The sequence below is a fragment of the Melanerpes formicivorus genome, unplaced genomic scaffold (genome assembly GCF_026170545.1).
Source record: "Melanerpes formicivorus ecotype bairdi unplaced genomic scaffold, bMelFor1.0.p_v2 SCAF_3, whole genome shotgun sequence".
In the NCBI taxonomy this organism is placed as follows: Eukaryota; Metazoa; Chordata; class Aves; order Piciformes; family Picidae; genus Melanerpes; species Melanerpes formicivorus.
This window is the reverse complement of record NW_027142355.1, coordinates 7,656,013-7,679,756: the sequence shown is the minus strand read 5'-3', so window position 1 is coordinate 7,679,756 and position 23,744 is coordinate 7,656,013. Positions and strand designations below refer to the sequence as shown.

General features: G+C 39.8%; 1 protein-coding gene across 6 annotated transcripts in view; it reads left to right on the top strand.

The window, feature by feature from the left end:
* The first annotated feature begins 4,826 nt into the window (after positions 1–4,826).
* Positions 4,827–23,744, top strand: part of MOV10L1 (Mov10 like RNA helicase 1) — a 35,481-nt gene continuing 16,563 nt past the window's right edge. For 5 of the 6 annotated variants that reach the window (XM_068166016.1, XM_068166024.1, XM_068165999.1 and 2 more), the window contains exons 1-15: positions 4,827–4,922; positions 7,326–7,510; positions 8,146–8,302; positions 8,737–8,849; positions 9,633–9,823; positions 13,283–13,420; positions 14,321–14,562; positions 14,680–14,875; positions 16,742–16,936; positions 17,580–17,691; positions 18,775–18,952; positions 19,476–19,546; positions 20,348–20,439; positions 21,624–21,682; positions 22,111–22,223. In XM_068166016.1, coding sequence (XP_068022117.1) covers positions 4,838–4,922; positions 7,326–7,510; positions 8,146–8,302; positions 8,737–8,849; positions 9,633–9,823; positions 13,283–13,420; positions 14,321–14,562; positions 14,680–14,875; positions 16,742–16,936; positions 17,580–17,691; positions 18,775–18,952; positions 19,476–19,546; positions 20,348–20,439; positions 21,624–21,682; positions 22,111–22,223 — 2,127 coding nt within the window. In that variant the 5' untranslated portion in view covers positions 4,827–4,837. Of the gene's footprint in view, positions 4,923–7,325; positions 7,511–8,145; positions 8,303–8,736; positions 8,850–9,632; positions 9,824–13,282; positions 13,421–14,320; positions 14,563–14,679; positions 14,876–16,741; positions 16,937–17,579; positions 17,692–18,774; positions 18,953–19,475; positions 19,547–20,347; positions 20,440–21,388; positions 22,224–23,744 lie in introns of those variants that run through there. The other variant, XM_068166033.1, reaches the window with a different exon arrangement.

Sequence of the window (23,744 nt, the reverse complement as noted above, 5' to 3'; positions counted from 1 at the left end):
TACAGCAATGACAGGGTCTTTTGTCTAAACTTTAAATACTCTTGTAATCAAAACACAATTAAATCTTCAGTACTTTGAAGGGCATCACCTTTAAAGCATGCTAGAAAAAATTTAGAACAGCAATACTTCTCGGTTTGCAGAGACTGTAGATTCTGTTCTTCTCACAATGTTGGCCAATACTGAAAAAATATTAAAATGTTACAGTTGTTTTAACAGACTGAGACATGGAAATTAATACACCATAAACAGTGCTAGACATATCTGTAAACTGTGTTAAGAAAGGCAGAAAAAAAGCAACTGTGCAACCAAGCAAAATGGCCTTAAGTAATTAAGCCCTTCTGTTCCTCTATTCAAAGAAATGCTATGCAAATACATTATGTGTAATGTTTCAAAGACTAGGATTTAATGTGAAATAGGCAACACTTCACATCTCTTTCAGTGAATGCTAGGTACCAGTTTGCTCTAATACAAAATACCATAGATATAAAACAGAATCATATTTTATCCCTTTTCACCAATTTATGGAGATTAGCTTAACTTTTACATAAAACTGATTATATATTCAGGCATTTACTTTATTAAATCCTACAGCACTAAACAAAGCAGGGTTCAAACCCTACAAACTTTTATTCACAATTCCAAGTGCTTCAGCCAGTATTGCACCTGAAAGCTCCCCCTTTCAAGTGTGGAACTACACACAGTGTTTTCTCCAGTTATGCTGAAATTTCTTCTGCCCCCCCTGTGGTGCATTCTCAGTATTTGCCTTTTTGCTTTTTGTACAGAGGTTCACCACACAGTTCCTGTATCCTCTGTATTTGGCATTCGCATCAACAAAACCCTCAACAGCCACAGTTCAATTTTCATTCTAAAAACTTTCAAGGGCACTTCATTTCACATTTCTGATTCCATAAAAAGTCTTGAGGCATTTTTGTGTATACCACAAGGCAAGATCTGGCAGACAGAGTCCAATTCACAGACCAGGACCTTATGATGCTAGCTCAAGTACAAAGCTGAAGTACAAACATTCCTACCAATTTTAAAGAGTGTATTGGAACTCTCTACAAAGACTACAGGAAACAAAATAGCATCAAGGGAACATTAAAGGCTTCCATATTTACAAATTTACAAATCAATTGGCTGTACTCTAAGCTTGGCCAAAAGATGTCATGGGGTGACAAATCACATCAAATCATGAAAGGCTATGAAGAACTACTTACTCCTACCACTAAAATGATCACTGAACAAGTTCAGACTGCCTGAAGCAGCTATAGCAGGTGCTAGGTAATTTGCCATGGCAGTGCCGTGCAAGCATGGCCCCCTAGTAAGCAGCAAAGATATAAAACAGATTGACAATTATAAGGGATCTGCCAAGGCATGATACAATAAAAAGGTGTATAAACTTGAATAAAGCTTCTTCTGTATCAGTAATTAATTTTAAAAATGGTTTTTTTTTCCTGGACCAGTGTCCCTAGCACTGAACCCAGGCTCATGCCTTAGATATTCCCAAATCTAAACACAAAAAGCATCTGAAGCTCTGGCAAAAGTTTTGTTTACCATGCTGATCAACCCTTCCTCAGATTTTTACTAGCTACACTACCTATATATTTTTTCAAACAATATTTAATTACACTATTTTCATTCAATATATGCATTCCTTGTTCAATATTTTCATCTCTTTTAAAATCAGCTCTTTGAAGCACTTTATTTACCTGGATCCTCAAATCTCATTTCCCAACTTATGTTTTGAGCCATGTACTAAACCAAGAGCAAAATGTAGGTCAAATATCTTCAAAGATATGTCTTGCTCTCCTAGTATAATATAACCTTTTTTTTTATTTTAGCCCTTCATATGAACCACCATCTGAAGAGTTTAAACAGCTTTGATCAGTATATACAGTATTAAATACTATTAAAAAACACTTCTAATTTTATTCATAAGACATCATGTTAAGATTTTAAAGGACATCCAGATTTAACACTGATCTTTTCTGCCTTGGCAATTTTTTTTGCAGCAAGATTCCCTAGAAGCACAGCCTTGAAGGCTATTATAAATTACAAGATCTTCATACAGGAATTTATGCATGTGTAACCATTCCCCTCCTCTAGAAAAACAATTTCTTTACCTGTCACATTTATACCCACCAACATTTCTTTGTCAACACTCAACAAGACCCTTAGGGAAAAATCAAATGCTGTTTTAAATCAATGTATCTAACAGTGGAGGCTATCACTTCCTTGGCATTTTTTCTAAAATCATCACTGACCACAGACAACTATCATATATTTCTCCTCCCAACAGCATCACCTCAATTACTTCACAACAAGACACTAGTGTAATTCCTGGCAATCAGAATTTCTTCTGGTCTAGAAATTGTACAGAACTCTATAGAAGTGTTAACAATCTCCAGTGTACTCCTTCTTTGCCTGAATGTAGTAACCATGAGTAGAAAAGGTTGCTGAAGACAACTGCTAGTCTCAATTTAATCACAGACTACACTGTCTTTCTCTAATAGTCATAAAATAGTTTCCCATAAAATTATGTACTGCTCTGCCCAACTTCCTGAAGTCATATCCTCCATCAGTCTTATGTGGTAGTTCCCATTGAATTTACTGGAATACTGAGCCCATCAACAAATTGTGCTGTAGTGGTGTTCCCCAGGAATCAGTGTTGGGCCCAATCTTGTTCAGTATCTTTATTGATTACCTGGATGAGGGGATTAAGTCCATCATCAGTATTATTTGCAGATGACACCAAGTTGGGAGCAGGTGTTGATCTGTTAGTGGGTAAGAGAGCTTTGCAGAGGGACCTCAACAGGCTGCACAGATGGGCAGAGTCCAGTGGCATGAGATTTAACACATCTAAGTGCCGGGTTCTGTACTTTGGCCACAACAACCCCATGCAGTGCTATAGGCTGGGGACAGAGTGTCTAGGGAGCAGCCAGGCAGAAAGGGACCTGGGGGTACTGGTGGACAGCCAGCTGAACATGAGCCAGGAGTGTGCCCAGGTGGCCAAGAAGGCCAATGGCATCCTGGCCTGCATCAAGAATAGTCTGGCCAGCAGGAGCAGGGAGGTCATTCTGCCCCTGTAGTCAACACTGGTTAGGCCACAGCTTGAGTATTGTGTCCAGTTCTTAGCCCCTCAGTTTAAGAAAGATGCTGAGTTGCTCGAACATGTCCGGTGAAGGATAACAAAGCTGGTGAGGGGTTTGGAGCACAAGGCTATGAGGAGAGGCTGAGGGAGCTGGTGTTGTTTAGCCTGGAGAAGAGGCTCAGGGAAGACCTTATTGGGGTCTACAACTACCTGAAGGGTGGGGATCAATCTTTTCTCCCAGGCAACCTGTGACAGAATAAGAGAGCACAGTCTTAAGCTGCACCAGGGGAGGTTCAGGCTGGATGTTAGGAAGAAATTCTTCACAGAAAGAGAGATTGGCCATTGAAATGGGCTGCCCAGGGAGGTGCTGGAATTGCCATCACAGGAAGTGTTTAAAAAGAGCCTGGATGAGGTGCTTGGTGCCATGGTTTAGTTGATTAGATGGTGTTGGGTGATAGGTTGGACTTGATGATCTCAAAGGTCTTTTCCAACCTGGTTAAGTCTGTATTCTGAAGTGTTTAAAAGAGACTTGCTAAACAAAAATTTTAAAATGGTTATACAAGATAACCAAACTGTATTGTGTGAAGAGTACTGGCAATATTATATCCACTATTGAAAAAGCAAGCAACAGTTAGGAAGATTTTATTTCCTCCAGAACCATAGCAGCTCCTATATTAATGGTATTTGGTATTAAGGCAAAAAAAAAAATAAATACATACATACATAAATACATAAAAAGAACACTCAAACAAAAATCCCCACAACTTATTTTTGCTGTTAGACAAGTTCACAATGTTCTAGTTTATTCTATGATTTTGAAGCAGGCAGCTACTGAGGTAGTAGCAATTTAACATTATGACATCTGCATGTGCATACTACATTTTACCATGCTACACTCCCTGTCAGATTTATTCCTACTGCCACACAAGTGCACTGAGAGCCCTCAGCCCAGGTAAGATGGCAGCCTGCCTGTGGGTTTGCCTTCTGAGGACCCCTCCCTTTCAGAAACATGGAAAACCTTTCATACGTTATGGCCACAACTGCAGATAGCATCACCAGCAACCAAACAGCTGCTTGCACCCCTTTGCTTTAAGCGTTTTGTGGTGACCACACATAATACCACCTTTAATGTCTCTTCAATCCCTACCGCCCTTAAAAGCCAGTGAAGGAGGTCATTCGCACCCTTTCTGCCAAAGGTGCCGACACTTGGCACAATCAGGAGAGGGACCTGTGCCACGTGTGCTGACAGCGCGCCCGCCACCAGGGCTGCGGAGCTGACTACACCTCGGTCCACAGACACCTCAGAGGTCCATCTCCTCACAGAGGACCGGGGACAGGGCCGGGGCCGGGACAGGGCCGGGGCCAGCGGGAAAGCGGCTCCTTCACGGCCGGGCTGTGGTCAGGCAGCTCCGCAGCTGGAGCGCCTTGCACCCGGGAAAAGCCGAAGAGCAGCTAAGCCGGAGGGAAACAGCGAGCAGACTCCGCTCGACGCCACGCCAGGGCGCGTCTTCCCCAGCCAGCACAGGGGGCGCTGTGCTCTCCTTCGCTCCCTACCGGACCCAAAACCTGAGCAAAAATCTATCAGCTCTTAACGACGCCCCCTCGCCGTGCCGCGCGGCTACGGCTCTGTCGCATGACCAGAAGCGAGGAGCGGGACTGGTGCGTAGGAGCTTGAAGCGCGGCTGTAAGAGGGCATCAGGGGCGCATCTGGTAGTTTGCCGAGTGCAGTGTCGTTGCTGTTGCACCATGCTCGGACTCTTCTCTAAGGCGCTCTCCTATTTCTGGAGGCGTGCAGATGACGAAGGAGAAGAGGAGAGATGGGCAGACTCAGGTAGGTTCCTGGGCCCGTCGTGGGTTTGCAGTGCCAGGTGCAGTGCTTGTGTGTAGCTTCAGAGCCCTGAAGGTGTTGGGGGTTTCATTCTCCACGAGCATGGCTGCGTGAAGGCCTATTTCCTTACGGAAATCAGGAAAAGAAGATGACATTTTGACTGCAGAGCACGTGGGAGTGTATCTAGCAGTACTATTTTGCTGTACTGTTGCTTCTTAAGAGTAGGAAGTAAGATGCAAGAGAAGAGCTGGGGGGGGATGATGAATGCTTTGGGCCTTCTGCTGTCTTCATCTTTCTTAGGCTTTGGAATGGACATAACAGTGTAGTTCTGATATTGTGAGACTCCAGAATGGTGTACATTCAAGATTCTTTCAGTACCATTATTCACTGTATCAAAAAGTGTGGCTTATGTTTTTTAATACAGAGTACAAGAAAAATTACTTTCACTAGTAATAATCTTGATTGCGAGTGTAGCTAATGTGTTAGAAATTTTAGCTAGCATCCTTAAGCCTGAAGTTGCACTGCTTCACTGTTGAATAAAGTATGTGTGCTACGTAAGTGGAGCCTGCTTCTAATCAAAAAGACTCCAAATGCCTGGTTCAGCAGAAGAAGGAACACCACATCTCTGCAAACATGAAGAATTAGTTCTAGTTTCTTTACTTCTGCAACTTAATGTGAAAATCTGAACTGTGTTAGATTCTCCATGAAATCAGTGCTGAGAGTTTTCTGGAAAACAGCTTTTGGGAGAAGCTGCTTAGCTTGCAGGTATTTCCAATCTCAAGTTTTTCAAGGTATTTAAATATATATAGTCAAGTGCTGGATTCTGCACCTGCAGTGGCCTGGCCTGGCTGAACAGAGAGCTTTGACTGAAACTCAGTAAAAGAGAGTTTATGAGCTTTGGAAGAAGTAGCAGGCAACTCAGGACGACTGCAAGTATGTTGTGAGGTTATGCATGGAGAAAATTAGAAGACCCAAAGCCCAAGTAGAACTTAATCTGGCTGCTGCTGTAAAATACATTTAAATTGTGTTTTTTTAATAAATGCATCAACAACAAAAGGAGGGTTAAGGAAAATCTTCACCCTTTATGGGATGAGGGGAGAAATACAATAACAAAGATTGAGAAAAAGGCTGCGGTACTTAATGCCTGCTCTACCTCACTCTTTTTAATAGTAAGATTGGGTGTTTGCTGGGTACCCAGGGCTCTGATCTGGAAAACAGGGACAGTGCGGAGAATGAAACCTCCATAATCCCAGGGGAGATGATTACTGATGTACTACACCATTTAGACACACCCAAGTCCATGGGGCCAGATGCAGTCCATCCCAGAGTACTGAGAAAGACGGCAGAAGTACTCACCAAGCCACTTTCCATTATTTATCAGCAGTCCTGGCTAACCAAGTACAGACTTCTCCATGTGACCTCAGTGCCAGGGAAGGTTATGGAACAGGTTATCTTGGAGAGCTGTCATACAGTACCTACAGGGCAACCATGTGATTGGGCTCAGTCAGCATAGACTTAAGGAAGGCAGGTACTGTTTGACCAATTTTATCTTTTATGACAACATGAACCTATTTAGTAGATCAGGGGAGGGCTGTTCATGTACTTTACTAAACCTTTTGGCACCGTTGCACACAGAAAATTGGCTGCTAATGGTTTGAACAGAGGTACTCTTCACTGGCTAAAAAAACTGGATGGAGGGCAGGGCCAAAGGCACAGTTTATGAATGGAGTGACTGTCACAAGTGGTGCACCCTGGGACTCAGTATTGGGGCCAGTTCTCTTTATCGATGATCTGGATGAGGGCATTGGGTGTACACTCAATGTTGCAGTTTACACCAACCTCGGAGGGAGTGTTGATCTGCTTGAAGGTAGGAAGGCTCTACAGGGTATTCTGGACAGACTGGACAGATGAGCTGAGTCTAGTTGTATGAGGTTTAATGAGACAGAGTGCTAGATCCTACACTTGGATCACAATAACTGCATGCACTTGGGGAAGAGTGGCTGGAAAACTTCCCAGTAGAAAAGCATCTGGGGGCTTTGGTCAGCAGCCAGGTAAACATGAGCCAGCAGTGTGGCCAGGTGTGGCCAACAGCATCCTGGTTTGTGTTGGAAGTCATGTAGCAGTAGAACTAGGGAAGTAATTATTCCCCTGCACTTGGCACTGGTGAGGCTGCACCTTGAATATTGTGTTTAGTTTTTCGGCCCAAGAAAGACATTGAGGTGCTGGAGTGTGTCCAAAGAATGTCTTAAATGTGTAATTAATTAATTGGCAACTGTTGGTTATTGTAGTGGAATAAGAGAATGACTTTTAGAGAGGAAGGATAGCACTTTCAGTAGCATTAATTTCTTGTTACAGAATTATTTAAACAAATTATTTGTTTGTGCAAAACTTTTCCTCTGGATACAGGTGATAAAGCATTAAAAACTGTGCAAGGAGTAGTGACTAGATTTTGCCATGATTATGGGATGATAGATGACATGATCATCTTCACCAGGGATGCTGTTTCAAAAAATAAGCTGCTGACTGTTGGGCAGGAAGTTACTGCCACTGTTGAAGAGGATAAAACATCAGGTGGCTTGAAGGCCTTGAGGGTAAGCTGTGAAAATAAATGGTAGTCCAAATATTGTCTGTAAATCCTATCAGACCACCTTTTGGAGGTTAATATAGTTTAGCCTCTCAAATTCTACAACACAAATTCTTGGGTTTGCAGAGGGCTCTTTAAGCAAGGAAACTTGCATTTGGGGTGATATGTAAAGTCTGTAAAAAGTATCTCCTTAGTGTTATTTTAATCTAATTATTAGTGAATGACTAAGAGGCAGTCTGAAACACATAGTGTTTATAAATAGCATTGTTTTGCTTTATGAAATGGTGATGTTCTATTTCCAGTTGTGTACAATCTGGTTGCTGGGTGAGGGCATCCTCTTGTCTATATGAAGTCTTAAGTAGACCTAAAGTAAGGGAAGCATGAGAAAGATTTGACAAATCAACATGTAATTTAGAAGCTGCCAGTGTTGCAGCATACAGCAGACCTCTTAAAAGAGAAGTTACTTGCTGTTGTTTCTCATGTTTTCCGTGTACAAAAATGAGGAGGTACAGTCAGTGTAGAGTTGTCTGATGAGGTGTTTAACTTCCAGAAACAGTTGAAATTCTGGTATTTGTGGTAGGAATAGCTATTTAACTGGAGATTCTAAGACTCAGCTGTTTCAATGTGGGTTTGTGTTAATAGGTAGATGCTGTCCAGAATACATGGGAAAGCTCCACTCCTACTTGTGAGGCTTCTGAACTAAATATGAAAATATTAATCGGCAGTATTACCTCCCTCTCTAAGGATGGTGGCTATATTAATCGGAATACTTTTTTTGCAATGGAAAACGTCTGTGAAGGTGTGTAGGGGCTTTCTTCTTTGCTCTTTTTATTTTATTTTATTTTATTTTTTGTATTTATGATAGAAGCACCTTCTGATAAACTTGCAATCAGCACCCCATGTAAGTTCCAGTAGAGTATATGTAGTGAAGCAAACATAGGGATTTGGGTGAAGAAAGCTACCAGTTCATTCTCACTGAATTTATGCTTACATGACTATTTGTAAGTTGTTATCTGTAAGCAAGCATCTCTTATGTAGTTGAACCTGTCTGCCCAAGTATTTCTTACATAGCTTGTCATAGCCTACTGAAGAAAGAACTGCAAAGGGAAATTTGAACTCAGTGGATCTGAATAATGCATGGTTCTGGCTGGTCATTTTATATAACTTCTGTATGATAGTAATGCAGGTTTCATCAGTAGCAATTAAAGTTCAGACATGTTCTGTTTCACTTAGGCTTCAAACCTTATGAAGGTGACTGGGTGCAAGCAAAATATTTTATTAACCCAACAACATGGAACAGTGAAGCAGTTGCTGTAAAGCCTTTGAGATACAAGCAAGTAGACAAGGTAAATGTTCTGCTCATAGTTTTTAGCAAGAGGAATCTTGTGTGAGGTAATGTTTTGGAGGTGGTTTTAAGTTGCTAATACTGGTAGATCTTCTATTACAACATATATGAAGTCATCCTTTCATAGGATTCTTTCTAAAATACCAAAGCTTTTAAAAAAGCAGATGCATTTTGGTTAGAACAGGAAGAGTAATTAACTTACTGGATTGTGGATTGATAACGCCTACTACTAGATGTTTACTGGTTGTTATGAGGATGTGTGGATTTTCAAAATCTTTTTATGAATTAATGTGTGTAGAATTTATTATTTTATCTGGGTTGGTTTAAAAACAAACATTGTCCTTTATTTTAGTGAAAATAATTTGTTACCTCTAGAAATACCTGTATTAGGTTTGTGATATGTTGTATTTGCCTTAACTGCATAGATTGAATAATATTTGCATGTCAAATACAGGAAAAAATTTAACTTGTGAGTGCTAGTACTGAAGTATAAATTAGATAAGTTGGTGAGTCACAAAACACGATTAAATCAAATGTATATATTGTAATATGCACTTAAGTGGAACCTAATACTTACCTAAAGTACCTGTGTTTCTTTATGCTTCCAAATCTGGAGACAAGCAGGGTAGTTTTAGCTTAGAGCTGTATGCTTATTTTATGAACAACTGAACCTTCAGAATTCAGCTCTGTTAATGCTAGAATGACTTTTGCAGGGGGAAACTGTGTAATGGTATTATGTGTGTTAACTTAATATCAAGTAATACTGGATAACCAACTGTTACAGGTTCGCATTTCTGGGATCTGGGGAAGAAGTGGTACAGTAGATGAGAGTATATTTTTTACTTTGGATTCACTGGAACTTCCTGATGGCTATTCACCTTGTAGACATGATCTAGTGAACGCTGTTGTGGTGGAGAGCAATCAGTCATGTTATATTTGGAGAGCTCTTTGCCTGGTGCCAGTCAACCAGAATGGGTAATATTCTTTGATTCTTTCCACTTACAACTAAAAATGAATTGTTGCAGCTTACATTTTGTTATGTCATAAGTAAGAAATACTGTGAATTCATCACTAGTTGACTAGAAATTTTGATGGATCATTTGGAAAATCACTGTGTGATTTGGCTTATCCCTTGCTTGTTCTTCCTTTCCATACGGTGGGGATATCTGTGTTTACTAAAGAAGCAAAACTAATAGCAGCTGAGCACAGGGTTATCACTAGGCAAGGAAGGAATTTCTTAGAAAATGGTTTTCTTAGAAAAATGCCAAGCTCCCGTTCTTGCCTTACTTCCTCTAATATATGTTCTTTTAGTGAGGACTTCACTGATTGAAAACTATACTCAGCAAAACTGATGTAAAATGGATGGGATTTTAATCCATTTTTGCTTAAATTGTAGTGATTCCTCAGATATGTCCTAAACAGTGATTTAATGATCTTAATAGCAGAGATTCATTGGGCTTACAAATATCAAACTGGGAAGTTCTGCAGGCATTTTAGATGGTATGTGTCATGTGAGAGGAAGATCTGAAGAGATTGCAGAAAAGGTGGGGAAAAGTAAATGATAATGCAGAATGGTGAAGAAGCAAAATTTTGTGAAGTAAATAACTACTCAAATGTAAAATAAGCAGTAGCAGTTCTGCAAGGACATGGAGTTCAACCTGAGTGACATTCTCAGACTTAAGCACTGAGAGTGACAGAATTTACAGATAATAGCCTCTTTATATACTTTGGGGCTATATTTGTATATTTCATGGGAGGCTTGGTGCTAGCAGGGCTAGGATTACCAAGTCTGATTCTGCAGGTCAAAGTATAAACTGTTGAGTAATTGGAAGGTCCAAAGGAGAACAAAAAGAGCCTTTTGAATACCTCTCAACTACTGTCTTTGGGAGAGCTTGCCTTGTGTCATCTCTAGGAAATATAGTTAAGGATAGTACATATATCATCAGAGGAACTGTGACAAATTAAATAATCTTGTTTGCACTGGAGGTAACATATGTAATAGGTTGAAATTGTAGCTAGATGAAACCTTAGTTTACATCACTTTGCACAACAGTACAACTTAACAATAAACAAACCAGGTTGGAAGAGACCTTCAAGATCCTTGTGTCCAATCGACCTAAACAACTAAACCATGGCACCAAGCACCCCATCAAGTCTCCTCCTGAACACCTCCAATGATGGTGACTCCACCACCTCCCCAGGCAGCCCATTCCAATGGGCAATCACTCTCTCTGTATAGGACTTCTTCCTAACATCCAACCTAAACCTCCTCTGGTGCAGCCTGAGACTGTGTCCTCTTGTTCTGGTACTGGCTGCCTGGGAGAAGAGACCATCATCCGCCTGTGTAGAACTTCCCTTCAGGTAGTTGTAGACATCAATAAGGTCACCCCTGAGTCTCCTCCTCTCCAGGCTAAGCAACCCCAGGTCCCTCAGTCTCTCCTCACAGGGCCTGTGTTCCAGACCCCTCACCAACTTCGTTGCCCTTCTCTGGACTTGTTCCAGCAAGTCAACATCCTTCCTAAACTGAGGGGCCCAGAACTGGACACAGGACTCGAGGTGTGGCCTAACCAGTGCAGTGTACAGGGGCAGAATGACCTCCCTGCTCCTGCTGGCCACACTGTTCCTGATGCAGGCCAGGATGCCATTGGCCCTCTTGGCTGCCTGGGCACACTGCAGGCTCATATTCAGCCTACCATCAACCAGTACCCCCAGATCCCTCTCTGCCTGGCTGCTCTCCAGCCACTCTGACCCCAGCCTGTAGCTCTGCATGGGGTTGTTGTGGCCAATGTGCAGAACCCGGCACTTGGATGTGCTCAATCTCATGATGCTGGACTCTGCCCATCTGTCCAGCCTGTCGAGGTCCCTCTGCAAAGCCTCTCTACCCTCCAGCAGATCAACTCCTGTCCCCAGCTTGGTATCATCAGCAAATTTACTGATGATGGACTCAATGCCCTCATCCAGATCATCAATACAGATGTTAAAGAGCACAGGGCCCAGCACTGATCCTTGGGGCACACCACCAGTGACTGGCTGCCAGCTGGATGTGGCACCATTCACCACCACTCTCTGGGCTCAGCCCTCCAGCCAGTTCCTAACCCAGTGCAGTGTGCTCCCGTCCAAGCCATGGGCTGACAGCTTGGCAAGGAGTTTGCTATGGGGGACGGTGTCAAAGGCCTTGCTGAAGTTCAGGTAGACCACATCCACAGACCTCCCCACATCCACCAGGTGGATCACCTGATCATAGAAGGAGATCAGGTTGCTCAGGCAGGACCTGCCCTTCCTAAATCCATGCTGGCTGGGCCTGATCCCTTGGCCATCCTCTAAGTGCTGTGTGATTGCACTCAAGATGACCTGTTCCATGATCTTGCCTGGCACTGAGGTCAGGCTGAGAGGCCTATAATTCCCTGGTTCATCCAACCGGCCCATTTAGTACAATTTGTTCACTTATTTTGTTTCCTTATTTTTTCAGTTGGACCTATTTTTAGTCATTAATTTTATACAGAAGATTATTACAGAAGCCACGTTACAAAAACAGGTCTTGGAGTTGATGTCTCACTTTTTTAGCATATTTCCTACCATATCAAAAAATTGAGTCAGCTTCAGCTGTACTGGGAGACATCTAGTGGGCTTTGTTAGGAAATTGAGGCAGCTGATAAAGAACAGCTGCAGTCATTTTCTACTTTATTAGATAACTAATCTTAAGATACTTAAGATGTGTAAATATTAAAAAGATTCTGAAAATATTTTCATGTGAGTTTAACTGAGTATTTTCTAAAGTGTAGAATGGAAACCATTTTTTCAAATGGTTTCTACAGGTAGCTGACACTGAGAGGCTTGGTGCTCTAGTCACTGTCTCTGATAGGGAAGAGCACTTTGTTTAGTTTTAATAGACGTTTTTCATCAGTAGGATGTATAATAGGAGTTTTAAGGGTGCTTTTTGTCTTTCAGCTTCTTAAAGTTTCTCCTCAGTTTCCTGCTTTCAGATTGTATCAGTAAGAACACAAGTGCTTGGTGCATGTTGGAAACACTTCCAGTGTATCTTTTAAGCTCCAGTGCTGATCAAGTCTCTTGATAAAGAGCTACTCTCCGTTGCATCTTGGATCAGTTCCCAAAGAGATCCATGACATCTTTAGTCACCATTTGATTCAGCTCTTCAGCACAGATTAACTAGCTTCTTGATAATTTTAATCTTTGCTCCAAAGTTTCAGTTTTTTATGGTTTATTGTGCTGATGACAAAGTCTTGGTTTTAATTTGTTGTTTAAGTTAGTAAAGGTAATCTAATTGCCTTGGAAATATAAATGGCTGAGAAAAAGATGAACCTTCTTACCTGGTTCTTCCTAAATACTGTGACTGTGTGTTGGTATACTGTTACATAAATTTGTGCTGAACTGAAGTCTGTCTTTCAAAATTGCTAGCTCAAATTGATTTTACAGAAAATCTCACTCTAATGGAGTCGATCTGGATGAGTCCTATGAAATCTTAATGAGAGACAAAAGATTGGAAGTATCAAGAATAACTGATTTTGGAACTCTGAAGCAGGGGGAATCTAAAAGAATGATCATTTGGATAGAGTAAGCCTTTCTGATTTTTCTAAGCTTGCTTTCTTTCTGTCACTCCATGGTATGTAAATCTGTCTCCAGTAAAGAAGCCTCTCATAGTAGAGTTTTTTAGTTCATAGTCTTCAAGTAATCCTCAAATACTGTGGGATTAAAGAGTTTCATATTGAGTTTAATATTTTTAGGATAGTCTTTTTATGGAGCATCTATGTGCTTAGAGACTCCCCATTCCAGTATCTGTTTTCAATCACAATAAAATCCATTCTGAAATGAGAATTAAATGTTTTTACTTTTAAGCATATTTAATTTAAGCCACAGATATGCTGTCATCTTTAAAATTTTAGAACAAGAGGACTGTTACATACCCCTGTGTTAAAAGCAGACCAGATTTTTTTTCTAGTTGCTTTTAATTGCCTTGAGGGTTTTTTGGTGGGGTTTGTTTTTTTTATTTTTATTGGGGGTTTTGGTTTTGTTTTGATTTAGCATGGATGTTGAAGAACTATGTTTGTGTATCCTGGAGGCTTCTTGTGGTGGTAGCTTTATCTTGGTTTTCAGGTGGTTTTGTTGTGGCGGGGGCAAGGGGGCGGTTCACATCTGGGTATAGATACTGAAGTGAAGTGACATCTCTATTTGTTGCTGTAGGCTCTAAGAGTTAGTTACTTGATAGATTTTAGGTTACTTTAGCTGTATTTCTGTATGCTTCATATGGTAATTGATATATCCTAGAAATACTAATGCTTAGCAGACCTAGTCTTTGTGAATTAGAATCAGTAGCAGTTTCTTTCTGATACCAGTTATGAAATAGTGATGAACTAACCTGATACACACAGTTGTATTTGACTGAAGTGGAATTAAACCTCACAAGAACATTAACTATGCATTTAATTATGTAATTTATCATATAACTACTTCTAGGAATAAAGGGACTATTCCACAGTCCTTAATCAGCTGCAGATTAGCTGGATGGGTGAAACACAAGCAATTCAGTTTTCAGATTCCTCAAAAACATGAGAACAGACCAGAGGCCTGTCTGTCATCCTTTCCAATAAATCACGAAGCCCTTTCAAAAGCTGCAATTAATTCATGTAATGACAGTGGAAAAGCAACATATGAGTCATTGAATAATGCATCCATTATGAAGAATGGAGTCATTGCAGGTACAGTGAAATGTTACCATTTGAAGCTAAGTGTAAGTTTGCACCCATAAGGTTGTTTGAGAAGATTTATGTTAGTGAAGCAATTGTGGTAACAAATTTTTATAATATTTACTACAGAAGGAATTAATTATCAGGACACACATTTATCAGGGGCAAAAGAAAACTTTCCTGTGGTGAAATGTGAAAATCTACATAATGAAAAAAATGAGCAACGAGGTGATGTGGAACAGCCAGTAAAGCATGTTGATATTACTGGAGAAATTGTTGTACCACCAGGTGGAAAGATACCCATAGTGATCATATGCACAGCTGTGTAAGTATCTTACCATTGGTTCTGACCAACATAATGAAAATGAGTCATAAAAATTGACTTAGTTCACTTACTGTGGGCACAGTTGTTTTTTTCTAGTGTAGGAAGATAAAAGCTAGTACATAATAGCAAATTACATGGGAACATTAGACCTTGAAAAAGGTTAGCTTTTAATGCTTGATTCTGATTTTTACTGAAAGAAGATGGTAGTAGCAAATGAAGAAATACAGAGGGAGTAAATGACTTCTCTAAATTCCAGAACTCATTGCTCCATGAACTATAGAGCTAGTATCAGACAAAAACTTCCAGGAAATCTGTATGTTTCTTCCAGTCTTGGTACCTTGATGTCACATTCATATTGCTACATGTCTTGATCTCAAGCACCTCACACTTCCCGATACATTAAATACAGGTTATGTATGCTGAAAGAATAAAGAAAAAAGCTTTTCTCCCTTGAGGGTTTAACTTACGGAGGAAGTGGTTTGTGGATCTTAGAAGAACCTTGTAAACCAAAAATCCTTTGTACAAATTACTTTATGGATTCAGTTAAAAATAAAACGACTTTTTGTGAACTCCTTCAGAATTCATGTAGGATCCTCACTTTCATGTAGGATCCTCACTTTCATGTACTTTTCTGTTACTTTGAGCTGTAGCTCTACAGCTGCTGATCATAATTTGAAAGTTGAATGGGAGAAAACAGGGTCAAATTACTTTGTTCATGAAAGTAAGACTGCATTAACTTTCACACTAATTCTGTTACTCTTTTAAATAGTGAGGCAGGGGGTAGAAATTTTTTAGCATGATAATTTAGCTGCAATTAGAAGGATAAGTTGCATGCCTTTGTGGAGAATTTTAAATGTAGAACAATTTATATTTCAGTGGAGACCTATAAATGCCATAACATCTGAAAATCTAATACAGACCATTCCATGGGAAACTCTGTGGCAGGCTGCAGCATGAAGCTAACATGCTTGCTGGCCTCTTAGGAGACCACAGAGACTCCAAATTTAGGATGTAATTCTGGACAGTTCAGTGTCTGTACTGAATTTGTGTATCATAGAAATCTAAGCTATAGCTTTAACCTGACATGAAAAAGCGGTACTCCTCACAGAGAGAAAGTAAACTGGAATCCTTCTGGGAAGTGCTTGTTTCAGGCCCGTAGTAACAAATGTTGGACCATGTAGTTAGTGCCGAGGAGACAATTGGGCTGTGGGTACTGCTGAGATGAGTTCATTTTTTGTGATTTCAGAGCAGAGTGTTTATTAGATATCTGAAATCTGAAGAAATTGTTCCCTCTGAATTGTTTTTTCTTTCCCTCTGTCACTCCCCAACACTGCTTACATATGTAGTCCATTTTTCAGAAATAAAGGATCTTTCCTAGTTTCTCTACTTGATGTATTTATAGTTAGTGTTCAGTTCTGTGTAGCCTTAGGCAAGGTGGAGCAAAGCTGTTGCTGCAGGCAGTGAAGGGATATGCTTCAGGCTCCTCAGGAAATATTTGGCTGATCTTCTACAGTAACAGTAATTCCAAGGTACTCAATGTGGTGGAAGTATTCATTCTGCACCTGGTATCATACAGGGGTTGGATCTTGCTCTTTACCCAAGCTTTTGATGAAATTTGAGTGTTCGGGGTTTTTGTCATCTGTTTGTTTTTTTGAATGTGTCTTGGTTGGTTGTTCTGTTGATTTAAATTATTTATACCTTAATTGAACTCTAGGTGGAGAGTAGATGTGTGGAGTTGCCCTAGGTTACCATTTCTCATATGTTACTGAAATAATCTACAGTTTTATTTATAAAAAAAATAATTATGGGTGTGGAAAATCAAGTGTGAACATGATGGTTTTAAGAACAATCTCTGCTTACTTGAAGAAACCTTGGGTACAGTAAAGAACTCCTGTTGCTTGGTTTTCCTGATGTTACTGTTGGACACTGTATTGAAGCCACTGTAACAAATGAAGAAGAATTACTAATAGCACCTGTGGAACCATTTTCTCTGAGGAGGCCTAAAAATACTCCTGAACCTCAGCCAAAGAAGACAACAGTGATTGCCCCTAAATACAAAAGGTACTGTGAATTAGAGCAGAAAATAACACCTAATAATGCTGTGTTTGATATTTATATCAATGTAATGCTGAGAGAGACTGTAAAAATGGGAGACCATACATGTATGTTGTAAACAAGATAATTGTGAACGTTACTGATAGAAGAGATTGTTTTAGTAATGAACTGCTTGATTTCTTTGCAAATTTGTATAATGTGATAAGTGAGACTAACACTTTCATAGTAATCTACAAGAAACAACTGTGTAATTAAGAAAAAATTGGAAACACAAAAATTGTTTCCTGAGAGTTAGTGTATTAGCTCCTTAAGCAACTTCTAAAAGATACCAATGTTTCCCATCTTTCATTCAGAACTATCCCTTTTGCAAATAAGCTTCCATTATACTTACAGTATTTCCTTAGTTAGGAAAATCACCCTAAACTGAAAATGCAGTGAAACACAATGTTTTGAAATAATCTGTGACTGGAGTGCTTTATCTTTCTTCCCAGTATAGCAAATTTCTTAGTTGTCACTTTCAATAAATTGTTGGGTCTGTCTTGTTTTGTGTGTTTTGGTTTTACAGCCTTGGTGATGCAGCATGTTAAGTACCTGGTTTTCACATGTCATTCAGCTTTCTCAAATTGCATGTCATGCACTTTTCTTTCAGAACTTCCAGAAAGTTGCCAAGTTTCCTGCCATATTATACCATACCAGATGAGTTAAGAAAATGTGTGGAGCAGAGTTTAGACATCCTGACCTTTCAGCCCCTCCTAGCAGAGGTATGCAAGTGTAGGTTTGTATGAGAAAATACATTTTAAGTATGCATGTTTGTTCAAGATGACCTTAATTTAACAAAAATATATAGCCCTTAGTGTAACAGAAGATGATGTGTTTCTGTTACCAAGTAGACTTAAGAGTTTGGTCTGTATGTCACAGGATCCAAGCTTACAAGAGCATGAAAGTGTAAATGAACAATTGAAAAGGGAGTAGAAATATACTGCTGGGGGGGTATTACAGAAGCTAAGCAAAACGTATTCTTTATTCTCACTTTCTAGGCATCATTGGAATGGTTGGGTTTTTTTCCCACATAGATTTTTAAGGGCTGATATTTTTTGCATTTTTGAGAAATTTGCTTTCTAAACAGCTCACACAAAGCCTGAGGTCACAGCATTAAGCTAGCAGATTAAGCGATCCTCTTTCAAAAATGAAATGAGAATACTCTGTAGTAGCTGAAATTTTATACTGATAGGCTGTCATTAATGGCAGCCTTTTTTAACGATACCTTGCTCTGCCTGGTACAGAAAGCACTGCTTATTTGCCTTAAGTGAGGTGTCAAATAGAAAGCATTTGGTTCTAGCAGTCATTATTTAGATAGACCTTTGTACTGTTGGAGAATGCCTCTTCAGAGAGATGCATTAATCTTGGAGGGAAAAGGTTCTAGTTCTTTCAGCTTGCCATAAGTTGCATAATCATCATCCAGGGCAATGACTGACAACTCTCTCCACCTCTCTGCCCAGTGTATATAGATTTTATGCTTTCTGGGATTGCTTAGGATAGAATTGAGTTTGTGGAGTGGCCCTGAATTCAAATGTTGAAACCTGTCACTGGAGTAGGAACAGAGGTAGTTAACTCTTCAGCTGACTAGCTATTGTCTGAGCCCCAGGGATGATGCTAATTCTGCTTTGACTGCTGGAGGAGTATAAAATACTAGCTAGTGTATAGATCTGTGTATTTAGGTGCATTAATTGGCAACCTAGTTGCTGTGCAGTCTGTCTTAAAAGGTGTTTTGTATAGTGTTAAAAAGAGTGGATTCTGTACCTTAGTGTGAAAGCTACAATAATGTGTACTGTTCTGTTTTTCAGCATCTTAATCTAGAGAATTACAAGCCCAAATTTTCTACACTCTTGTGGCTTGAAGAGATCCATGCAGAAATGGAAATAAAAGATTTTAACATGAGTGGGGTTACTCTGAAAAGGAATGGAAACTTATTGGTGTTGGAAGTGCCAGGAGTGGAAGAGGGCAGACCTCGCCTGGTTACAGGTAGTAATTAATGTGAGATAAAGCTAAATAGCACGTTGATCAATATTTTCAGTGCAATACAACGTTGTTCATTTGTTTAAAGAAGTTGTTATTGTAGGCTACTAAACAGGTGAAGTGCACTTAGTAGCTCAGTGTGAGTCTTACTGGCTGCTGTCTCAAGGAGCATTGCATGTGTCTGTCCTTTTACATGTTCCCGTAATCGAGGCTTCAGCAAAAATAATCTCTGCAAGGTAGTGATACAACACAATAGGTTTATCAGACAATCTAGGAAAGTAGTTAAAACGAAATTCAAAAACTCAGTGTGCAAGATACTGTTGCCTTACAGTGTCAATAGTAGCTGCCTTTTAAAATGCAGTATGCAACTGCATGTGGCATTTCAGAACAGGTTCTCGGGCTACAGCAACTAGTGATGCCAGTTAACATCTATCATCCTGCAGATTCCTAGTTTAATCACAAATAAGTGCTGCCACGAGAATTGTGCTATTCCTTTTAACAGTATGTTGTCTTTTGACTTTGTAATTAGGTGATAAGGTGATACTGAAAAGTCAGGTCTACTCTGAGCATGTAATAGAGTACATTGGCTATGTTACTGAGGTAAGCAAGGTGTATCTCCTATTGAAAACACTGTGGTCCGCAGATTACCTGGCTCTTCAGAAGCGAGATTCATTTTACCTATACTGAGTGGTGGATTTGTATTTGCTAGTATTTCTGACTTTTGAAGACTTTTGCTTCTAAAATTTTAAGACTTAGGCTTTGCTAGATCATAATCCTTACTTGATCTGAAAGCACTCATTCTAGGTATGTAATTGTCATGGACTGAGTTGAACCTGCTGCTGTTACTCATACCATGCTGCAGTCATGCTAGTTTAAAAAAATGAAAGTGTTAACTGGAGCAAAGCCTTATGGGGCTTGAAGTTCAGATTGCAACATGGGAGGCTTCCTGTTCTGGGTTATTGGGTGTTGGGGTCTTTCTGCAGGCAGGGTGGTGAAACAAGTCGGAGTTGGGTAGCTGCTGTGGTTTTTTTTTCCTGTATTTCACTGTGCTGCTTCTACAAATAGGCTAAGCTAAAGTAATTGTATTGTTAAATTACCTTAGCTAATAATCTAATTAATTATGCATTATGATTATGATATCTCATGTTACATTAAACTCTTATCTCTTTATCTCAACCCTGAATTTTGTGTTACTTTTCCCGTCACTTTTGTGTTGTGGAAGTAGGGAGTTTCGCCCTCGTGCTAAACCATTTCAGTAATATGTTGATAGCAGATAAATGTAGATGTTCTTTTTGTAGATGATGGGGGAGCTTGATGCTTTCAGAGATGATGCTTTGTATTTAAAGTGTTAAACCTTCATCACTTAAACTAAATTCTTTTTTCTTTTAATCTTTGCAACAGATATGTAATGAGGACGTTACTCTTATGTTTAATGCAGACTTTGAAGAGACTTACAGTTCGGAACCAATGGATGTAGAATTTGTTCATAGCAGGTATTTTTTGTTAGTTTCCAAAAAGCAGCATTTAATGATTCCTCTAGTAAAGTGGCTTTTTCAATATACTTGAGTGTCAGCTGGTTACCTAGGTGGATACAGCTAGAAGGATAACTATTTAAGCTCTTGCCAATTGTTTAACCTATTTCCATCAATACATTTTTGCCACCACATTTATTGGTAAAAGACTGCAACTGTAGTCACTATGTACAAAGAATTCTTCTAAGCCTCTCGAGATGATTACATAAATGCCAGGCAGTGAAATTGTGGGAGGAGGGGGGAGAGATGATGAGGTGTTTTCCTTTTGTGTTTTTTTTCTTGTGGGAGTCCTGGAGGACAAGACGATGACCATGAGCCAGCAGTGTGCCCTTGTGGCTAAAAAAGCCAGTGGCATCCTGGGGCGCATCAAGAAGAATGTGGCAAGCAGGTTGAGGGAGGTTCTGATGAGGCCTTATTTTGATACTGTGTCCAGTTCTGGGTTCTCTGGTTCAGGTAGCACAGGGAACTGCTTGAGAGGATACAACAAAGGGCTGCAAAGATTATTAGGGGGTTAGAACATCTGTCTTGTAACGAAAAGCTGAGAAGCTTGGGGCTTTTTAGCCTAAAGAAGAGAAGATTCGGGGAAGATCTTACCAATGGTTATAAACACTTAATGGGTGGGTATGAGGAGGATGGGGCCAGTGTGTTTTCAGGGGTGCCAAGCAACAGGAAAAGAGGTAATGCAAAACTTGAACATAGGAAGTTCCCTCTAAACATGAGAAGGAGCTTTACTTTGAGGGTGGTGGAGTCTCAGTCTTTAGAGTCATTCAGAACCTGCCTTGATCCTGTGCAACCTACTCTAGGTGAACCTATTGAACAGTGGGAGTTGGACTGGATGATCTCCAGAGATCCCTTCCAATCCCTATCATTCTGTGATTCTGTGAAAGACTTAAGTCTGGAACAACAGGTCGTCTTTGTCTCAATGAAGAACAAGAGAACAGCAAAGCTGTTGTTTGACACTTCTGCAGCATATTTCTGAATAGATGCTTCCTTAGAGTTGAGTAGGTTTGATACAATACTCCTATATTATTTTATATACACTGACACACAGTAAAAGATACCAGATAGATTGTAGGTGTGTGCTGCTGTAGTTTATGGAAATGTAAGCTTGACCTTCAACCTACAAATCTGTATTCTGACAACAGGCTTCCTAGCAGAAGATGCCACATGGCAGTTGAGCAAGCTATCCACCTGGGTGAAAAAGGTACACTTTAGTAGACTTCAGCTGTCTGGAGAATTTGTGAGGAATCTTGTGTTTTATGTTGCTTTCACATCAGAATATACGGAGAAGAATGTGTTGCAGCTTGTTCTTAGAGGAGTTTCCTGTGTTGGTTTTGGGTTGGTTTGTTGGGTTTTTTTAGTAAGTCTAAGCTGGGTGTCATGAGAATTACTTCATTTGGCGATCACAGGGGACAGGAGTGGAAACAAACTTGTGTGCACTGCTTGAGCCAGTAGAACTGTAAAATCTGTGCTGTTAAACTAACAGAAAGTGACGTGTCGTGTTTTGTTACCTCAGTTTATTAAAAGCCACTGATTTCCTGGTTTATGAACTTCACAGGTATTTGCCACTTTTACATTCTAATAAACCGGTTTTGGTGATACCTACTTTCTCTTTCTCCTCTAAATTCTAAGTGTTATTTCCAGAAAAGCTTGTCTTAAAATCACCACAAGCTGTCAAGACCCAGAATACTGCTAAGTATTGTGGTGCTGATGACCTTCAACAATGCTCCCAGCAAGAAAGTAAGGTATTTATTCTGTAAATGTTCCTTAAAATGCTGAGTACCACACAGATTGGTAACAAACATGGCCTGTACAGCTGTTGTTAGAAAGGAATTGCTTTATGGAATATCAGAGAATCAAAGTTGTATGCTGCTGCTTTCTTACATGATTTTGTTTGCCTAGTATGATGATACAATATGATAACTGATTTTATTAAGCTAACACTCAATGGGAAATACTAAAAGAAAAAACACAACATCAATCCTGTATCATTATAACTGGAATTGTCAGATTTGCCTTAGATTAGTTTTCATTGCTACATAAGTCCTTAATAATAGAGACATAAGTCCCTCACTCTAGCAAGATAAATTTATTGTAGAAGATAATGAATAATATTGATCCCAGCAACAACCTTGGAATTCTTTGCTTTTTAACCAACTTCCAGTTTAGTATCAAACTCTTGATTTAATAATCTTTGACCCAAGTAATTCAGTCAGTTTTCACCTTGTATAAACATGTGTTGATCTAGCTAATATCATTCTTATTTGTAGCCCTAGGACGTGGTAAGTAAACTATTTTGAAAGCCTTGCTGAAGTCAAGGAGTGCTACAATGATGGCTTTTCTTTTGTCTACATAACAGTCTGTTCACATAGTAGTGTCTTCATCACAGAATAAAATCAGGTTAGTCATGAAACATCTTGGATTAGCAGTGTTGACTATTCCTAGTCACTCTTATTTTCCAGTCATAAGGTGGTCTTCCTTCTGGTGGAGATCTGTTACAGGCCACTGTGCTGGTGGGAGCAGCAGCATAGCTAGTTACTGTTCTGCAAGATGCCTGCTTCTACTGTGGCCTTTCTGTTTGACTAGAAGGATAGTGCAGGTTCAATACTTGTACCCCTCATGCTTACCCAGAGCTATATGATCCTCCCCTTGATCTATTCGAGGTATCAAAAATACACCCATGAGTAAGCAGCAAAGGAAGTATTCAGAAGGACTGAATGAGTCTTGTAGACCTTCTGTGATGTCATGGCACTGGGGAAGCAGCAAACATCTCTGGATGATACCTCTGTCCTGCACAAGGAGTAATCAACATCTAACACCACTTCACTGGATTAAGATCAGTATTAAGATGATTGAAGCATCTGGTCCAGAACCTTGCAGGCACAACGTTCCTTACAAGCAGTTTTCTCCCATACTGCAATGTGATACAGGCATCATCTTGCCTAGTGAGATAGAGTCTGAATGTTAGCATTTGTGGAAAGAAAAAGTTATTTAGCCATGGCTTCAAAATCCTCATAATCATCATCTGAGCCTGCAAAATATTGGGAAAATAAAGGTTTACTATTCACAAAACCCAAACTTTTAGAAATCTTAAATTTAAGGTGAGAATTCCTAGCACATTCTTCTACCAGTCTTTCTGCCTTTCACAGCAGATACTTTGTTAAATGGGATAATGCTATTTAATGTGAAAAATTTAAACCTAGCAACTTCAAAAATTACAGAACTATCTTCATTAATGCTTTAAGGTTGTAAATGCATTTATCTTC